The 20014-nt window shown below is 45.2% G+C and overlaps 1 protein-coding gene across 1 annotated transcript in view; it reads left to right on the top strand.

The window, feature by feature from the left end:
• The first annotated feature begins 10464 nt into the window (after positions 1 to 10464).
• The window catches only part of ITGAM (integrin subunit alpha M), a 41882-nt gene continuing 32332 nt past the window's right edge, over positions 10465 to 20014 (top strand). Inside the window, exons 1-5 of the mRNA XM_079789174.1 lie at positions 10465 to 10527; positions 12059 to 12164; positions 17794 to 17897; positions 18196 to 18266; positions 18425 to 18542. Of these exons, the coding sequence (XP_079645300.1) occupies positions 10500 to 10527; positions 12059 to 12164; positions 17794 to 17897; positions 18196 to 18266; positions 18425 to 18542 (427 nt within the window). The 5' untranslated portion in view covers positions 10465 to 10499. The remainder of the gene's footprint in view (positions 10528 to 12058; positions 12165 to 17793; positions 17898 to 18195; positions 18267 to 18424; positions 18543 to 20014) is intronic.

The raw sequence follows: 20014 nt of genomic DNA, 5'->3' as shown, positions 1-20014 counted from the left end.
ATAGAAAGCTAGAAACATCAATGAGAGAGAAACATCGACCAGCTGCCTCCTGCATACCCCCCACCGGAGATGTGCCCGCAACCAATGTACATGACCTTGACTGGAATAGAACCTGGGACCCTTCAGCCCGCAGGCCGATGCTCTATCCACTGAGCCAAACCGGTTTCGGCTCAGCATACTTTTTAGAAAAAGGAACTTTATTGATTTTTAGAGAGAGAGGAAGCGGGGGCGGGGGGGGGGGAGACATCGATAAGCTGCCTCCTACATGCTCCCTATACTACATGCTCCCCACACTATACGTTGCTCCCTATAGGGAATCAAACCCGAAACCTGGGCATGGGCCCTGACCGGGAATCGAACCTGTGACCTTTCAGTGCACAGGACGATGTCCAAGCAACTGAGCCACACCGGCCAGGGCTGTATCAGCATACTTTTAAAATTAACTTAAATAAATCCGTTCCAATTTTGGTTAGTTTAACCATACATAAGATTTTGTTTTGAATTTCTTCATTAACCTGCAACATACACAAACCATATGCAATATTCATAAAACTTTCAGCTTTTGTTCTTTTTCCTATCTTATTCTAGAATAATTATTTTACTCTAGGATAAAATCACATTCTTTTCCTTCAGCAAAATGTATTTCCTTTCCTCATACCTTCTTTTACCAAGCACATATATCTTATTCTCTATATGCAATCATTTTCATTCACTCTAACATCGTAATCAGGCCTTATCACAAGTATCTGGATCTTAATAGAAGATTTAAGGAACCAAAGGATTTTGGAAACTTCCAAAATTTCACCTAGAAACTCTTATTCCATTTATTTCCATAATCAGTTTTAGATAATTTTAGTAATCATTTTTATTTATTATTATTATTATTTTTAATATATTTCTTTATTGATTTCAGAGAGGAAGGGAGAAGGATAGAGAGAGAGAGAGAAACATCAATGATGAGAGAGAATCACCGATTGGCTGCCTCTTGCACACCCCCCACTGGGGATCAAGCCCGCAACCGAGGCATGTGCCCCTGGCCGGAACCGAACCTGGGACCCCTCAGTCTGCAGGCTGATGCTCTATCCACTGAGCCAACCCGGCTAGGGCTTAATAATAATTTTTAGATAACTCCTTGAAGGTTTCACAAGACCGAAAAGTGATAAGCCATTATCTCTAAAGATATGTCTGTTTTAATTAAGCCAGGCACCTTAAACTAGATTTTATTCATTGAATATTGATTCTAAATTATGTGCAGTTAAAAAGCAATTGGGTTGCCTTTGGCTCAGTGCATAGAGAGTAGGCCAGCAGAAGGGTCCCAGGTTCGATTCTGGTCAAGGGCACATACCTCAGTTGTAGGCTCAATCCCCATTCCGGAGTGGGGTATGTGTGGGAGGCAACCAATCAATGTGTTCCTCTCACATCAGTGTTTCTATTTTTCTGTCTCTCCACTCCCTTCCACTCTCTCTAAAAATCAATGGGGAAAAAAAGGGTCTTAAAAATGGTGGCTGAGGGGAGAACCAAGATGGCGGCATAGGTAAACACGTATACTTGCTGCCTCTCACAACCACATCAAAATTACAACTAAAAGGCAGAACAACTACCACCCAGAACCGTGGGAAAGCTGGCTGAGTGGACGTTCCACAACTAGAGGGGTGAAGAAAGCACATTGAGACGGGTAAGAGGTGTGGAGGCGCAGAAGTGCTAGATGTGCTGCTATTTTAATCAGGAGGGAGATACAAGCTCCCGCTTGCTCTGAACTCCAGTTCTGGCCAAGACTCTGGGGGACCCAGACACATACGGGGAGAAACTGGACTGTCTGGCATCGGGACAGGAATGCGAGGGTGGCTTTCTCTCAGAGGTGCTCGCAGCGATCATTGTTCCTGCATGGGGGCGCTGGACGTGGAGACCCAGGGACCTCTCAGGTGCAGGGCTGACTGGCAGCCATTGCTGTTTGCTCCGCCCTTGTGATTCCCAGAGACCCCGCCCCACCCAATTTACAACCCCACCTAAGCTGTGCACATTGGATTTTTGCATATGAATGGCCTGTCCTTTCTCCGCCTAAAACCTGTCAAACTGCAGCTGGGTCAGAGAGCCCCAGAGCTTCCAAAAGAAGGCCCAAGGCCTGGCAGCAGCAGCCTTCCTTGCTTCACAGCTGGGCCTTGTCTAGGCACTTCCAAACCCCATACAAAGAGGAGGAATCTGCATATGTCTCTGTAGCTCCTGCTGGGTGGCCCCAGACAGTGGCTGACCTTCAACAGCAATCAAGGGTTTAACTACAACAAGACTGTGCAAACCAAGAGCGTCCACCTCAGGTGACTGGGGAGGCTGAGCCACTGGGCCCTATAGGACACCTACCACACAAGGCCACTCTATCAACTCAAGGATACTTAGCAACTACTCAGTACATAGAAACAAACACAAGGAAGCAGCCAAAATGCAGAGACAAAGAAACAAGTCACAAATGAAAGAAATGGATGAAAGCAAAATACTGGATATAGAGTTCAAAACCACAGTTATAAGGTTACTCAATAATCTTCTAGAAACCTCTGAGAAATTTAGTGAGATCCTCAAGGATATTAAAAAGGACCAACCAGAAGTTAAGCATACATTGACTGAAATAAAGAATAATATGCAGAGATTCAACAGCAGACTAGAGGATTCCAAGAATTGATTGGAATTGATTGCAGGCCAGACGGGAGTGGCAAGTCAAAGATTTGAAATACAAAGAAGTGAAAACACCCAACCAGAAAGGAAAAAATAATCCAAAAATATGAAGATAGTGTAAGGAGCCTCTGGGACAACTTCAAGTGTACCAACATCCAAATTATGGGGGTGCCAGAAGAAGAGAGAGAGCAAGATATTGAAAACCTATTTGAAGAAATAATGACAGAAAACTTCCCCTACCTGGTGAAAGAAATTGACTTACAAGTCCAGGAAGGGCAGAGAACCCCAAACAAGAGGAATCCAAAGAGGATCACACCAAGACACATCATAATTAAAATGCCAAGAGCAAAAGACAAAGAGAGAATCTTAAAAGCAGCAAGAGAAAAACAGTTAGTTACCTACAAGGGAGTACCCATATGACTGTCAGCTGATTTCTCAACAGAAACTATGCAGGCCAGATGGGAGTGGCAAGAAATATACAAAGTGATGAATAGCAAGAATCTACAACCAAGATTACTCTACCCAGCAAAGCTGTCATTTAGAATTGAAGGTCAGATAAAGAGCTTCACAGACAAGAAAAAGCTAAAGGAGTTCATCACCACCAAACCAGTATTATATGAAATGCTGAAGGGTATTCTCTAAGAAGAGGAAGAAGAAGAAAAAGGTAAAGATAAAAATTATAAACAACAAAGTGACAACAAATACATATCTATCAACAAGTGAAATTAAAAATTATATGAATAAAAAAACCTAATGAACAGAACAGACTGGTGAATGTAATAGAATCAGGGGCATGGAAAGGAAGCAGACTGACAATTCTCAGGGGGAAGGGGTTATGAGGGGTGCAGAAAGAGATCGGACAAAGAGCTTACACCTATGGAGGATATCAGTGTGTGAGTGTGTGTGTGGGGAATGCCTGAAGTGGGGTGGGAATCGGGTGGAGGGAGCTATGGGGGGAAAAAGAGGAACATCTGTAATAATCTGAACAATAAAGATTTAAAAAAAAACTTTAAAAAATGGCAATTAAGTAAGTGGAAGCTACACTAACATGCTCCTATGACCAAACTGGAAATACAACCAAAACACAGAAAAACCACTCCAAAAAATCAACTGAAGACTAGCTGGAGAAAGCCCTCATAACTAAGGATGGAAAGTGGAGACCACATAGAGACTGGTAGGAAGTGCGAAGATGCAAAAGGGCTGGCTGGGCTCACTCAGACAGCAGCTGAAGGTCTGGAAGGATATCTCAGCTGTGGGGTGTTCCCACTGAGAACTCTTGGGTCTAAACCCCAAGATGGGCTACCCATCCCAGAGAACCAGAACTGAGATAGGGGCCCACAGAACATCTGGCTGTGAAAATCAAGAGAGTTTCTGTCTACAGGCACCCTTTTAAAAGGCCAACACACAAAATTTCTTGTGCAGCCACTCACCTTGGGCTCTTGCAGAGGGAGGGCAGAGTGAATGTGTAAGGAGAGTCCAGGGTTAGGGGTTCTGGGGTTGGAGCTTGGAGGGCAGCCACCCCAGTTTCTTGTGCTGAGTTGTTCCCTCACTGCAGAGGGAATCTTTTTCCATGGACCTTTGGTATCCAGGCAGTTTTTGCCTGGGGGAAGGCAGTTGCCCCACCCTATTGGAAGATCTCTCACCCCACCCTGTGGTAGATAGCTTGAGGCTAATCAAGCCAGAATACAATCTGACTACAGACAGAGGTGGGTCTCTAGGGGCTTTGAGTCTTTGCCTGATCTCCTTCTAGGCCTGGTGCCAGGAAAAGCAGACCCTGGTGCATATCTTGGTCCTTTCCAAAGACATCCAAGCCCAGCAGAGGGAGCCACAAGCTTTGGATTGCTGATAGCTCCAAATAGGGTACTCAGGGCCTTTCAGAAACAGTGTCTGAAATTGTTCTGCACTAGAGATTGGGAGCTATGGCAGATCTACCTAATACATAGACACGAACCCAAACAGGCAGTCAAACTGGGGAGACAAAAAACCAACTTCAAATGAAAGAAGAAGAGAGTTCTCTAGAAGAAGTGCTAAACGAAATGGAGATAATAAATTTATCAGATATAGAGTTCAGAATAATGATGGTAAAGATCTCAGCAGCATAAGAAAAGATATAGTAACTATAAAAAAAGACCAGCAAGAATTAAAGAATGACATAGTACTAATAAAGAATACATTGGAAGGAATACACAACAGATTAGGGGAAGTTGAGGATTGGATCAGTGAATTAGAAGACAGGGTAAAAAAAAAATCACCCAATCAGAGAACCAAAAAGAAAACACCAATTAAAAAACAGGAGGACAGCTTAAGGGAGGTGTGGGATGACATGAATCGCAACAATATTCACATAATTAAAGTGCCAGAAGGAGAAAAAAGTGAGCAAGGGATAGAGAAAGTGTTTGAAGAAATAATGGCAGAAAATTTCCCTAATTTGGTGGAGGAAAAAGTCACACAAGTCCAGAAGGCACAGAGAGTCCCAAGCAGGAAGAACCCAAACAGGTCGATGCCCAGACACATCATAATTAAAGAGAGAATCTTAAAGGCAGCAAGAGAAAAGCAAACTGATACCTACAAAGGAGTTCCCATAAGGCTGTCAGCTGATTTCTCATAAAAATCTCTACAGGTCAGAGGTATTGGCTTGAAGTATTCAAGGTAATGAAAAGCAAGGGTCTGAAACCAATATTACTATATCCAACAAGGCTATCATTCAAAAATAGATAGTGAAATAAAGAGCTTCCCAGACCAAAAAAAAAAAAAAAAAAAAAAAAAAAAGGTTAAAGGAGTTTATCACCACCAAACTAGCATTACAAGAAATGCTACAGGGACTGCTGTAATGAGAAGAGGAAATGTATCCTACATAATAAAAAGGCAATATGCAAATTGCATCACTCCGCTACGCCCACGATTGGGCCGGCTAGAGGCGCGGGGGGCGGGACTCAGGGTGGCCGATTGGCTGGCGGTAGGAGCGGGGGGCGGGGACTCGCGAGTCCCTGACTCCCGCTCCTCCCACCGGCCGTTAGGCCAACGCTGCGGAAGGACCCATGGGGCCAGCGGAAGACACTGGTGGCGGCCGATAGCGTGGCTGCTGGCAGCAGTTTTCCTCTGGCCACCCGCCGATCGTAGTGCCTTCCGGATCAGAGTTCCTCTCGGGGTAGCCGATCGTGCTGGCGGGAGGCGCTCTGATCGGCGGGTGGCCAGAGGTAAACTGCTGCTGGCGGAAAACTGGTGCCGGCAGCCAGGTGAAAGTCTATTGCACGAAACTTCGTGCAACGGGTTTCTAGTATATATATATATATGGAGAGAGAGTGAGAGAGAAACATAGGCATACAAAATTAAAATGACAATAAATAAGTAGCAACTTTATTTTTTTAAATATATTTTATTGATTTTTTTACTGAGAGAAAGGGAGAGTTAGAAACATCAATGGGAGAGAAACATCGATCAGCTGCCTCCTGCACACCTCCCACTGGGGATGTGCCCACAACCAAGGCACATGCCCTTGACTGGAATCGAACCTGAGACCCTTCAGTCCGCAGGCCGATGTTCTATCCACTGAGTCAAACCAGTTAGGGCAATAAGTAGCAACTTTAAATGTAAATGGATTAAATGCTCCAATCAAAAGACACAGGGTAGCTGAATGGATACAAAAACATGACCCAATTATATGCTGTCTATAAGAGACCTACCTCAAGACAAACGACTCACACAGGATGAGAGTGAAGGAATGAAAAAAACTTTTCCAGGCAAATGGAAAAGAAAAAAAACTGGGGTAGCAATACTTATATCTGACAAAATAGACTTCAAAATGAAGGCCATCACCAGAGACAACAAAGGTCACTACATAATACTAAAGGGATTGATCCAACAGGAGGATATAACCCTAGTAAACATATATGTACACAATATAAGAGCACCTAAATATATAGAAAAACTTCTAGAGGACTTTAAGGGAGAGATTGACAGCAATACAGTCATAGTAGGGGACTTTAACACCCCACTGACTTCACTGGCTAGATCTTCCAGACAAAGAATTATTAAGGAAACAGTGACTCTAAATGACACATTGGATCAGATAGATTTAATTGACATTTATAGAACACTTTAGCCCAAAGCTGCAGAATATACATTCTTCTCAAGTGCACATGGTCATTCACAAAGATAGATCACATGTTAGGACACAAAACAAGTCTCTATAACTTCAAGAAGGTTGAAATCATATCAAGCATCTTCTCAGATCACAAAGGAAAGAAATAAGAAATCAACTATAGTAAAAACACTCAAAAACATTCAAACACCTGGAGGCTAAATAGCATATTATTTAAAAAATATATACTTTTATTGATTTCCAAGTGGAAGGGAGAGGGAGAGAGAGATAGAAGCATCAATGATGAGAAAGAATTATTGATTGGCTGACTCCTGCATGACCCACACTGGGGATCCAGCTCTCAACCAGTGCATGTACCCTGACTGGGAATTGAACCATGACCTCCTGGTTCATAGGTCAACACTCAACCTCTGAGCCACACTGGCCAGGCTAAATAGATTGTTATTAAAAAATGAACAGATTATCAATGAGATCAAGAAAGAAATAAAAACTTCTGGAAACAAATGAAAATGAACACACAATAACCCAATCTCAGCAAAAGCTGTCCTGAGAGTGAAGTTCATAGCACTACAGGCCTATCTCAAAAAACAAGAAAACTAACAATAAACTATTTAACTCTACAACTTAAAGAAATAGAAAGAGAACAACAAGAAAAGTCCAGAGTAAGTAGAAGGAAGGAAATAATAAAGATGAGAGCGGAAATAAATGACACTGAGTCTAAACAAACAAACAACTTATCAATGAAACCAAGAGCTGGTTCTTTGAAAAGATAAACAAGATTGATGAACCATTAGTGAGACTCATCAAGAAACAATGGGAGAGGAACCAACTAAATAAAACCAGAAATGAAAGCAAAGAGGTAACAACTGACACCACAGAAATACAAAGGAGTGTAAGAAAATACCATGAAAAACTATATGCCAACAAGCTGGACAATATGGATGAAATGGACAAATTCCTAGAAAAATACAACCTCCCAAAACTGAATCAGGAGGAATCAGAAAACCTGAGTAGGCCAATAACAACTGATGAAATAGGAGCAGTAATAAAAAAAACTCTCAGCAAACAAAAGCCCTGCTCCAGATGGCTTCACAGGGGAGTTTTACCAAACATTTAAAGGAGAACTAACACCCATACTCCTCAAACTATTCCAAAAAATGCAAGAGGAAGGAACACTTCCAAGCTCTTTTTATAAGACCAGCATTATCCTAATTCCAAAAAGACACTACAAAGAAAGAGATTTACAGGCCAATATCCCTGATGAACATAGATGCTAAATTCCTCAACAAAATATTAGCAAATTGTATCTAGCATTATATTAAAAAGATCATATACCATGACCAAGTGGGATTTATTCCAGGGATGCAAGGCTGGTACAATAAACTCACAAATTAATAAATGTGATACATCATATAAACAAATTGAAAGACAAAAATCACATGATCATATCAATAGACTCAGAAAAAGCACTCAACAAAATCCAACACCCATTTTTTATAAAAACTCTCAGCAAAGTGGGAATAGAGGGAGCATATCTCAAAATAATAAAGGACATATATGACAAATCTACAGTGAACATCATACTCAATGGGCAAAAACTAAAACCATTTCCCCTGAGAACAGGAACAAGACAGGGATGTCTGCTTTCACCACTCTTACTTAACTTAGTACTGGCAGTCCTATCCACAGTGATAAGACAAGCAGAAATAAAAGGCACCCAAATTGGAAAGGAGGAAGTAAAACTCTCATTATTCACAGATGACATGATATTGTATATAGAAAACCATAAAGATTCTACCAAAAAGACTACTATATTTAATAAATGAATTTGGCAATGTAGCAGGATATAAAATCAACACTCAAAAATCAATGGCTTTTTAATATACCAATAATGAATTATCAGAAAGTGAAACTAGCTTGGCCAGTGTGACTCAGTGGTTGAGCATGGACCTATGAACCTGGAGGTCACAGTTTGATTCCCGATCAAGTCACATGTCTGGGTTGCAGGCTCGATCCCCAGTGTGGGGTGTGCAGGAAGCAGCCACTCAGTGATTCTCTCTCATCATCGACATTTCTATCTCTCTCCCTCTCCCTTCCTCTCTGAAATCAATAAAAAAAATTTAAAAAAAGAAAGTGAAACTAAACAATCCCATTTACCATTGCAGCAAATAAATAAATAAATAAATAAATATTCTTAGGAATAAACTTAACTGAGGAGGTAAAAGACTTGTATTCAGAAAACTACAGGACGTTGAAAAAAAGATAGAGGAAGATGTAAACAAGTGGAAGAATATACTGTGTTCATGGATTGGTAGAATCAACATCATTAAAATGTTCTTACTACCCAAGACAATCTGCAGATTCAATACAATTCTTATTAAAGTACCAACAGCATATTTCACAGATCTAGAACAAATGCTCCAAAAATGTATATGGAACCAAAAAAGACCCCGAATAGCCACAGCAACATTGAGAAAGAAGAACAAAGTTGGAGGAATCACAATACTAAGATATCAATTACACTACAAAGCCACCGTAATCAAACAGCCTGGCACTGGCACAGAACAGAGACCCCAGAAATAGGCCCACGTCATTATGCTCAATTAATATTTGAAAAGGAGCATGAACATACAATGGAGTTAAGACAGTCTCTTTAATAAATGGTGTTGGGAAAATCGGACAGATAACATGCAAAAAAAATGAAACTAGACCACCAACTTACACCATACACAAAAATAAACTCAAAATGGATAAAGGACTTAAATGGCAGTGCGAGTGACCCATTTTGAAAGTCTCGCCCAACTGAACCTTGGATGACTCCAGCCCATCACTAGCTCACTGCACCGTGAGATCCTTCCGTGGGAACTGTTGAGGCCAGACAATCCACAGGACCATGAGACAATCATACGTTGCTCTTTGAAGTCGCTAAGGTCCCAGTTTGGTGTTCCATATCTTTCCTGAAAGGATGCTCCTGTGCCTTTGAAACAGAAGCAGAAGCGACTAGATGGAAGGTAAGGGTATATCCCAGGGGAGGCATCATTCAGCCACTCCTCTGCTGGTGGAGACTGAGGCTGTTCAGTGTTTCACGGTGAAACATTGCTTATGCACCAGCTTATACATCCACTTTGATTGTACTTCTGGGCTCTTTCTTAGGATAAATTCTTGGAAGTGAAAATTCCTGGGCAAAGGGTTTGAGGTATTTTTGTTTTGTTTTGTTTTAAACAAAGTAATATAGGTCTCTGTGTCTGAGCTGTCCTTATGGATGGCTACAAAGGAGGGCAGTTCTGGCTGAAGGGTGCTCCTGTCTCCTTGGGCAGGAGGGCAGGGCATTTTGCAAAGCGTGCTTTCAGGGAGACCCAGAGGGCGACGCCCCACACGTGCGTGGTCTGTGTTAATGTTTAGAACACACGTTCCAGGAGGCAGGCCCTGAGCCTACTTGGCTTGCTTTTCACAGTGCTTTCACAAGCCCAGAAGCTGGTGGGCAAATAACACCATTGAAATAGCGACCTTTCTGGTTTGGGTTAGGGAGCTGGGCGAGGGAGGGGTTCCTGGGGGTGGGGGCGGGGGAGCTGAGTGTGGCCACAGGAGGAAGGTCAAGGTCACTATGTGCTAACTAAGCCCCCGCCCTCTTCCTTTGAGTCTCTAGCATATTTCTGCTTCCACTACTTCTCTTTTTATGTCCTTCCTGGCTTTGGTGATGCGCACAGTCACAGGGTGCCTGCTCTCTCCGGCCATGCCTCACCGAGTCCTTCTCTTAACAGGTGTGCCAGGGGCCTGGGGCTGGGGAGGTGCTTAGGGTGTGGAGGAGGGGAACTTATGAGTCTGCGAGTAGAGAGAAGGCGTGCAGAATATCAAGGGGTTAGATTGGGGAGAGACAAAGAGGATTTGGGGAAGGATAAGAGATTCATGAAGGAGCAGAGAGTAGAGCTAGACCAAGATGAGATGAGCAGAGAAGCTCGGAGGAAGGACTGAATTCACAGGCTGTGCAAGGGGGTTTGGCTGGCCCCTCTGCTGCACAGACGAGAAACCTGAGACTAGAGAGGCGAAACGACAGGCCAAAGTGTGCACAGCAGGTACCGGGTCCTCTTCTCAGAGTGTCTCTTCTTGGATCCCACCTCACCACCACTTTGCCCCCAGTTCTATTTTCTAAGGACCCAGGTGTAGATGTTTGTTGAATGACGGATGGATCAAATGATTTAAGTTTGTTTTCCTTGTATGCCTGTGTTTTGTGGCGAATGAGCCAAAGACCGGGAATGAAATGATTGAGAGTTGCATAGGAAGGAAATTGCCTAACGAGAGACTTTAGGAACTTGGTCTTGGGCAAATCAGCAGGGTGGGAACATAGGGTGAGGCTCAGAGAGGGGCTGGAAGCACCCCGCATTGGTGGGCTAGGTCAGGGGTCAGGAAACAGGTCTATGGGCATAAGGCAAAGGTTCCACCACCAACTTGTAGAGCCTGTGAGCCTTGGGTTGCAGATGGACATTTGTAATCGGTTCATGCTCGGGAACACTGATTTAATCCCAGCGAAGTGAGAAATGTTATCTCCCCCAAAGAAATCCCTTTGTGTCATTAGCAAATTTGTATAACAAAAAGTGTACTCAATTATTATATTTTGAATCCCCTCGATGAACAATTTGTGGGAATGCATTTGCTCTCTTGTATATAAGCACCTACCTATATAATACTTATATAATATCCTATATAATAAAAGGCTAATATGCAAATCGACCAAACAGCAGAACAACCAGTTGCTATGACACGCACTTATCACCAGGGGGCAGATGCTCAATGCAGGAGCTGTCCCTGGTGGTCAGTGTGCTCCCACAGGGGGAGCCCCGCTCAGCCAGAAGCTGGGCTCATGGCTGGTTAGCACAGCAGTGGTGGTGGGAGCCTCTCCCGCCTCCGCAGCAGTGGCCTAAGCCATCAGTCAGACATCCCCTGAGGGCTCCCAGACTGCGAGAGGGTGCAGCCTGGGTTGAGGGATCACCCCCTTTGAGTACACGAATTTCGTGCACTGGGCCTCTAGTATAATATATAAGTATTATGTAAGTACATAATATACTCTACTTGCCTGTGGGCCCACAGAGCCTAAAATTTTTTACTATCGGGCCCTTTGTGGAAAAAGTGTGCTGAGCTCTGCCCCAGGCTCTCAGAGTTGCATGTGGGAGCCCCACATCTCCACGCTGGGTGAGGGTGAATCCCACAGGAAGATGCATGGAGCAGGGGGGCAAACTTCTTTCTTAACTATGTCCTTCTCTCCTCCTGACCCTCATCCCTCTGTTTTCCCTCCAGCCTTGGCCTTATGTCATGGGTTCAACCTGGACACTGAAAACCCAGTGATCTTTCGAGAGAATGCAAGGAGCTTCGGGCAGAGCGTGGTCCAGCTTGAGGGATCCCGGTAAGGGCCACTCATGGAGCTCCCTGCCTCACATGTTTTCCCTCTAAGATTACATCTCTGAACACCTGCCCCCCCCCCCCCCCCGGCATTTCCTTTGTTTTTTGTTTTGTTTTTCTTGATTTATTTTCGAATAGTTAATACCAAGGAGTATGATAGTGAAAAATCTCCCACACTCCTTTCTCCCAGTTCCTATCCTAGGAGGATTTAAACATCGCCCCCCCCCAATTACAGTTTACATTCAATTTTATTTTGTATTAGTTTCTGGTGTACAGCATATACCAGCATAGAGGTTAGACAATCATATACTTTATAAAGGGTTTCCCTGATATTGCCAATACCCGCTGACACCATACACAGTTATTACAATATTAATGACTATGTCTCTATGCTGTACTTTACATCCCGTGATTATTTTGTAACTACCAATTTGTATTTAATCTCTTTACTATTTTTAGCCAGTCCCTCACCCTTCTGCCCCTCTGGCAATCATTAGTCTGTTCTCTGTTTCTATGAGTCTATTTCAGTTTTGTTTGTTTAATTATTTTGTTCTTTAGATTCCACATGTAAGTGAAATCATATGGTATTTGTCTTTCTCTGACTGACTTATTTCACTTAACATAATCCCCTCTGGGTCCATCCATGCTGTCACAAATGGTAGGACTTCATTCTTTTTTATGGCCAAGTAATATTCCATTGTATATATGTACCACAATTTTTTATTCATTGGTCTATTGATAGGCACTTGGGTTGCTTTTATAGGTTGGTTATTGTGAGTAAATAATGTTGCAATGAACATAGTGGTGCATATATTCTTCCGAATCAGTATTTTGGGTTTCTTCTGACATAGACTCAGAAATGAAATCGCTGGTCATAAGGCAATTACATTTTAAATTTTTTGAGGACCCCCCCCCCCACACATACTGTTTTTCACAGTGGCTGCACCAATTTACATTCCCAACAACAGTGCAAGAGGGTTCTCTTTTCTCTACATCCTGGCCGACACCTGTCACTTGTGGGTGTGTTGATGGCAGCCATTCTGACAGGCGCGAGGAGATATCTCACTGTGGTTTTAATTTGCGTTCCTCTGATGGTTAGTGATGTTGAGCATCTTTTCATGTCTATTGGGCATCTGTATGTCCTCTTTAGAGAAGTGTCTATTCAGGTCTTTTGCGCATTTTAAATTGAAAAAAATTTTTTTTGATGTTGAGTTGCATGAGTTCTTTATAAATTTTGGATATTAACCTCTTATCAGATATATCATTGGTGAATATGTTCTTCCATTAAGTATGTTGTGTTTTCATTTTGTTGATGGTTTCCTTTGCTGTATAAAACTTTATAGTTTGCCCTGACTGGTTTGGCTCAGTGGATGGAGCGTCGGCCTGTGGACTGAAGGGTCCCAGGTTCGATTCCGGTCAAGGGCATGTACCTTGGTTGCAGGCACATCGCAAGTAGGAGGTGTGCAGGAGGTGGCTGATCGATGTTTCTCTCTCATTAATGTTTCTAACTTTCTAACCCTCTCCCTTCCTCTCTGTGAAAAATCAATAAAATATATTTAAAAAACACAACTTTTTAGTTTGATGCAGTCCCATTTGTTTATTTTTTCTTTTGTTTCCCTTCCCTGAGTAGATGTATCAATAAAAACATGGCTATGAGAAATGCCAGAGATCTTACTGCCTATCTTTTCTTCTAAGACTTTATGGTCTCGAGTCTAACATTTATATCTTTAATCCATTTTGAGTTTATTCTTGTATATGGCATAAGAAGGTGGTCGAGTTTCATTTTTTTGCATGTAGCTGTCCAATTTTCCCAACACCATTTACTGAAGAGACTGTCTTTACCCCATTGTATGCGCTTGCCTCTTTGGCAGTGTTAATTGACCATAGAGGCATGTGTTTATTTCTGGCCTTTCTATTCTGTTCCATTGAGCTATGTCTGTTTTTATGCCAGTACTATGCTGTTTTGTTGTTGTCAAATGATCTTTTAAAAAAATATGTTTTTATTGATTTTATAGAGAGAGGAAAGGAGAGGGATAGAGAAATAGAAACATTGATCTGCTGCCTCCTGCATGCCCCTTACTGGGGAATCCAACCCGCAGCCCAGCCCATGAGCTCTTGGTTGGTGGGTCGACGCTCAACCACTGAGCCACACCAGATGGGCTCAAATGATGTTTAAATTAACTATTTTTTTGTAGTTCTCAGCTAGCCGGGCCTTTCACTGCGCCACTGCTGATGTCAGTGACAGCTGTTAGCACTGCAACCCACAGCCTGGGCCGGCCCCAGGACCTCTTTAATGGTTCCAGAGAGTTCTCTAGCTAAAGAGTCGTGTCACGTCTGTCGGGTAATATTGACAATCTGATTGAAAGTGATATTTCCACGGTGCTTAATGGTTTCTTTTGTTTCTTTCTGTCTCTTGACGGTTCTTTGCGGGCTTTGATGACCAGGGCGGAGGCAGAAGGCACCACCTCAATCTGGGCCTGTCCGTTCTGAATGGTCCGTTCCACTTAATTCTCAGACCCTTCCAATCACCGCTTGCTTTGGCGATGTCATCACCGCTGTTTTTGGAGACAGACCCAGGGGGCTGATCTTGGGGGCCAGGGAAAACGTGGCCCCGGCTTCCCCACTGGCGCACCTAAGGTGTCTGACTTTATCTCGTTGGGGTCAGCCTTCGGTGGCACAGTGGAGGCGGCTGGTGTGGGATGAGCCCAGATTCGGGAAGATGGAAGGAAGTTGCCCCTAAGCCTCCTCGGAGCCGAAAGCAGTACGAGGCTGCTCCGAGTGCTGCGGCCTCCAAGTGTAGTTCGATGACAGGTGGTGTGCTACCTCCAGCTTTTTCCCCACGATTGCTGTGACTCTGGGGTCTTTTGTGGTTCCATGGAGATGTTGGATGATAAGTTTTAGCGCTGTGAGATATGCTGTTGGTGTTTGACAGGGTTCCTGGTGTCTTCTTGCAGAGCGATTCTGTGCGGATGGACCTCTACATCTTCCTACCCACCCCCATTCCTGCTCACAGTTTTTAGCACTCGTTATACTCCAACTATGGCCTGCGGCCAGTTTTTGTAAATAAATTTCATTGCTGCCCCACCCCAACTCATCGTTTATTGTTTATGGTTGCTTTGGAGCTACAGTGGCAGAATCAAGAGCTACGACAGTCCTGGCCGGTGGCTCAGCCGGTTGGAGCGTCATCCCATACACCAAAGGGTTGTGGGTTCAATCCTGGCTGGTTTGGGACTGAAGGTCCCAGGTTTGATTCCATTCAAGGGCACATACCTCAGTTCCAAGCTCGATGCCGGGAGGCAACCAATCAAGTATGTCTCTCTCTGTCTCGCCCTCTCCCTTCCATTTTCTCTAAAAATCAATGGAAAATATCCTTGGATGAGGATTAACAACAACAAACAATATTATGGAAATAGTATTACCTTTTCAGATAAAGTTTGCTGGCCTCTGCTCTATGCCATTCTTTGTATTTTTTTTTCTTAATAGAACATAGTAATTTTACCAGATAAGTTACTCATTTTTTAATGCTTGCATCATATTCTATTATTTGAAGGTACTGTAACTCACATTCGTATTACATTTAAATCTCTTCTTAATGTGTCATTATTTACACACTTTTTCTATGTGAGCAATGCTGTCATTTTGCACATGTGCAAATACATTTGGAAGTAAATTCCTGGAACTAGGATTGCTGGATCACAGGGAACATACATGTATGTAATTTTAATAGACTTTCCCAGTTGCCCTCTATAGAGGTGGCAACAATTTAAACTCACACCAGAAATTTATGGACTCCTACTTCGCTGCCCATTTACCAATCCAATGTGTTATCAAACTTACTGATCTTTGTAAATGGAACAGGTGACAAATGGTATCTCAATTTAATTTTAAATTGCATTTCTGTACAAATGAGAGATTATTTCCTTTTCTGTGAACACTCTTTTTGTCTTATCTGTAGCCCATTTTTCTTTGGGGTTATTGTTATTATTATTTTTCCTTATTGGTTTGTAGGAGCTATGACTATAATGAGGGAAGGAGGCTAGTATGCTAATCTTTCTCCCACCAGTTTATCTTTTTTTTTTTTTAACGTTGCTTATGGTAATTTATCACAGACAGAAATTTATTTAAAATGACTGTGTGGTTTAACTTAACCATATTTATTTATTAATTAAACATTTTTTGATGTCTGATCGTATTTATTTGTTACTTTTGACAAAAATCTCATAAAAATTCTCACCCAAGTATGTGTTTATTGATTTTATTTATTATTTTATTTTAAAATATATTTTTATTGATTTCAGAGAGGAAGGGAGAGAGATAGGAACATCAATGACGAGAGAGAATCATTGATTGGCTGCCTCCTGCACGCCCGGGTTAGGGTTAGGGTTAGCCTGCAACCTGGGCATGTGCCCTTGACCAGAATCAAACCCCGGGACCCTCCAGTCCGAAGGCCGACGCTCTATCCACTAAGCCAAACTGGCTAGGGCTGCTTGTTGATTTTAGAGAGAGGGGGGGGGGTGTTAAGGGAGAGAAAGAGAGAGAGAGAGAGAAGCATCCATGTGAGAAACATCCATCGATTGCCTTCTGTACGTGCCCCAACTGGGAATCAAATCCATAACCTTTATGTGCACAGGACGACCCTCCAACCAACCGAGCCACACCCGCCAGGGCAAGAAAAAAACCTCCTTTTTGACTGAGCTCAGACTTCGAGGTAGGAGCTCTCCGAGGGCACAGCCTAGGTCTCTTGGCAATCTGTTCCTGCGTTTTCCCGTGGCCTCCCTCGTCCTCTTGGCCAGAAGTTGAGCATATTCTGCGGCCTCTTCCTTACCCTCCTCAGTGCGTGTTTCCTCGGAGCAGCACCCCCGCCTGGGGCTGCAGCCCGTGCGCAGCCAGGTGCTGAGCGTGAGCTTTGGTCCTAGTTTCTCAGCTTCCCTGTGGAGGGGCTTTCTCACCGCACGCTGGGGGACATCCTCTTCTCTAGGGATGGAGAAGTTGGTGGTTCTGCTGGGGCGATGGCCGCAAACTTTCGGGCCCAGGCCAGGAGGCACAGCAGTGCCAAGGAGACCAGGAACATCTTCCTCCCCTTCGTCCTCCCGCGGTGCAGCCCTCGCAGCTGGGAGTGTCTCTCCACCCTCCTTGGTCTGTAGCAGGATCGCCTCTCACAGGGCAGCGGGCGACTCGCCGTGGCCGGACCCCTGCTTCACGTGGAAACCTCGTGTGTAGTTCCCACCACTGACTCCGACCACATAACCCCGCCGGCCGGCCGCTGTGGCCACCCGCTTCTCACAAAAGGCAGAAGTTTGCGGCCATCGCCCCAGCAGCGAGCAGAATTCTGGCAGCCGGTTCCTGGGAAAGAGATGCCCCGCTTTGTGCTAAGCAGCTACCACCTTGGGTGCCACGAGAAGAGCGAACGGGACCGTTTTTAAATGACCTGTTTGTTCCGTGTCCTTCCCACGCTGAGAGTTAACAGCTCCCACGTTTTCTCTGTTGAGCCCCCTGTGCCTCTAGGAGTTGGAGACGCTGTGCGGCTGGCTCCCACTTCCCCCGGGGCAGGACTTCTTCCCTGGTCTCCTTCTCTCCCCACTTGTCCATTTTCTCCGATTCCTGTGGCGATCTGTTCCCAACTCTCCCCGCAGGGTGGTGGTGGGAGCCCCCCAGGAGATAAAGACCGCCAATCAGACGGGAGGCCTCTACCAGTGTGACTACAGCACGTCCTCCTGCGAGCCCATCCAGCTGCAGGGTGAGCCCGCCCCTCCCTGAGCCGCCGGTCCTCCGGTGCACGTCCCTGGACTTGCCGGGCATCCCCTTCACTCCCTTTGTTCTGGGGGGAGGGTCTGTGGTTGGGGCCCCAGGGGTCAGCTCCCAGCCTCTGTGCTGTAGGGCGACTCTACCCCAGGCACCCGCAGGCACTCCTTTCCCATGACCCGGGTGCCCCCTTCACCTGCCAGCCTTTGTCTCCCAGGGCGGGTGACCCCTGTTTAGCTTCTACTCAGGCCCTTTCATCTCCTGAATGTAACCATGAACATGTCTGTCCTCAGTCCCCCCGGAGGCTGTGAACATGTCCTTGGGTCTGTCTCTGGCATTTGCCACCAACCCTTTCCGGCTGTTGGTGAGTTGCCCCTGGGTTAGGGAGGGTCTGAGGGGAGGCGTGGAGACCTGGGGCTGTTGGGGCTGGGGTCTTGCAGAGCATGGAGATGTTGGGGTAAAAGGACAGAAAGCAGGGGACAGCTCCCGCCCCCCCACACACACCTACACCCTGCCTTCCAGGCCTGCGGCCCCACCCTCCACCAAATGTGCAAGGAGAACACCTACGTGAACGGCTTCTGCTTCCTGTTTGGATCCAACCTGCGGCAGCCGCCCCAGAGGTTCCCCAAGGCCCTCAGAGGTGGGCTGTGCTTGGTATCGAGTGAAGATGGGGAGCGGGAGGCGGGAGGCGGGGCAGCATGGACTGGGGACCGCTCATCGTCTGGAGCGTGACTTAGAAGTCTAGGTGGAGAAGGTTCCGAGAGAGAGAGAGAGAGAGAGAGAGAGAGAGAGAGAGAGAGAGAGAGAGAGAGAGAAAGAGAGAGAGAGAGACTTGGGCCAAGTGCTAGGGTCTTGCACTTCAAGAAAAGTCCTGATACGGCCACTCACCTTTGTAAGGTGACATTCCAAACAATGTCCTTAGAGTAAGTGCCTTAGTCTCCTGGCCAGAGGCTCCGAAGCTCTAGGAGGCGAGGCCCCTGCCCACCTCTCCCAGCCCTTCTCCCGCAGCCACACTGGCTCTTTCTTCTCCAAGAACCACACCCAACGCCTTTGTGCTCCCCATTCCTTCAGCCTGGCATGCTGTTCCCCAGCCCTCAGCTGACAACCCATTGTGCCATCTCAGCTCCAAAGCCGCCTCCTCTCGTCAGAGGCCTTCCCTGAGGGCCCGCCCAGCCAGCCCCACCCTGACCCCCTGCCACATCGCCCCAGCTTCCATCCTCGTGTCTGCATTTCCATTTTCTTCGTGTTTCGCATCTGTCCTTTCTCCTGGAATGTCGGCGCCGTGATAGCAAGGATGTTGCCTAGCTTGTTCACTGCTCTATGCGTTTGTATTTATTGCTTCACAACAAATTCCCCCTGAATGTAGCAGCTGAAAACAAGATGAATTATCTTGCAGCTTCTACGAATCAGGAATCTGGGCGTGCCCTTGCTGGGTGCCTCTGCCTAAGGGTTGCTCATGAGATGGAAGTTGTCACACCAGAGCTGTTGTCTCATCTGAAGGCTTGACTGGGAAAAAGCCACCTCCAAGCTCACTTCCCGGTTGTTGCACCGAGGCCTCTGTCCTCACTGGCTGGTGGCTAGAGGCTCCCCCTAGCTATCTGTCACCCGGACCTCCACAGCGAGCAGCGAGCACCATCGCAGCTGGCTTCCCTCAGGGTGGGGATAAAGACTGAGAGAGAACAGAGAGCAGGCACCTAAGCAGAAGTCACGGTCTTTTCATAAACAAATCTCAGAAGTTACAGCTCAGAACTTCTGCAATTTCTTCGAAGTGAGTCCAAAGGTTCAGCTGAGCCCGGCCGGCGTGATTCTGTGGTTGAGCGTTGACCTAACAACCAGGAGGTTAGAGTTTGATTCCAGGTCAGGGCACATGCCTGGGTTGCAGGCCTGATCCCCAGTGTGGGGCGTGCAGGAGACAGCCAATCAATGATTCTGTCATCATTGTTGTTTCCATCTCTCTCTCTCCCTCTCTCTTCCTCTCTGAAATCAACAAAAACATATTAAAAAAAAAAAAAGTTCAGCTAAGCCCTAGCTGGTTTGGCTATGTGGGTAGAGCATAGCTGTGGACCGAAGGGTCCCAGGTTCGATTCCAGTCAAGGGCCTGTACCTTGGTTG

This window comes from Cnephaeus nilssonii (genome assembly GCF_951640355.1).
Source record: "Cnephaeus nilssonii genome assembly, chromosome: 2".
In the NCBI taxonomy this organism is placed as follows: domain Eukaryota; kingdom Metazoa; phylum Chordata; class Mammalia; order Chiroptera; family Vespertilionidae; genus Cnephaeus; species Cnephaeus nilssonii.
The sequence above is the reverse complement of the archived record's forward strand: the minus strand, read 5'-3'. Positions and strand labels throughout refer to the sequence as shown.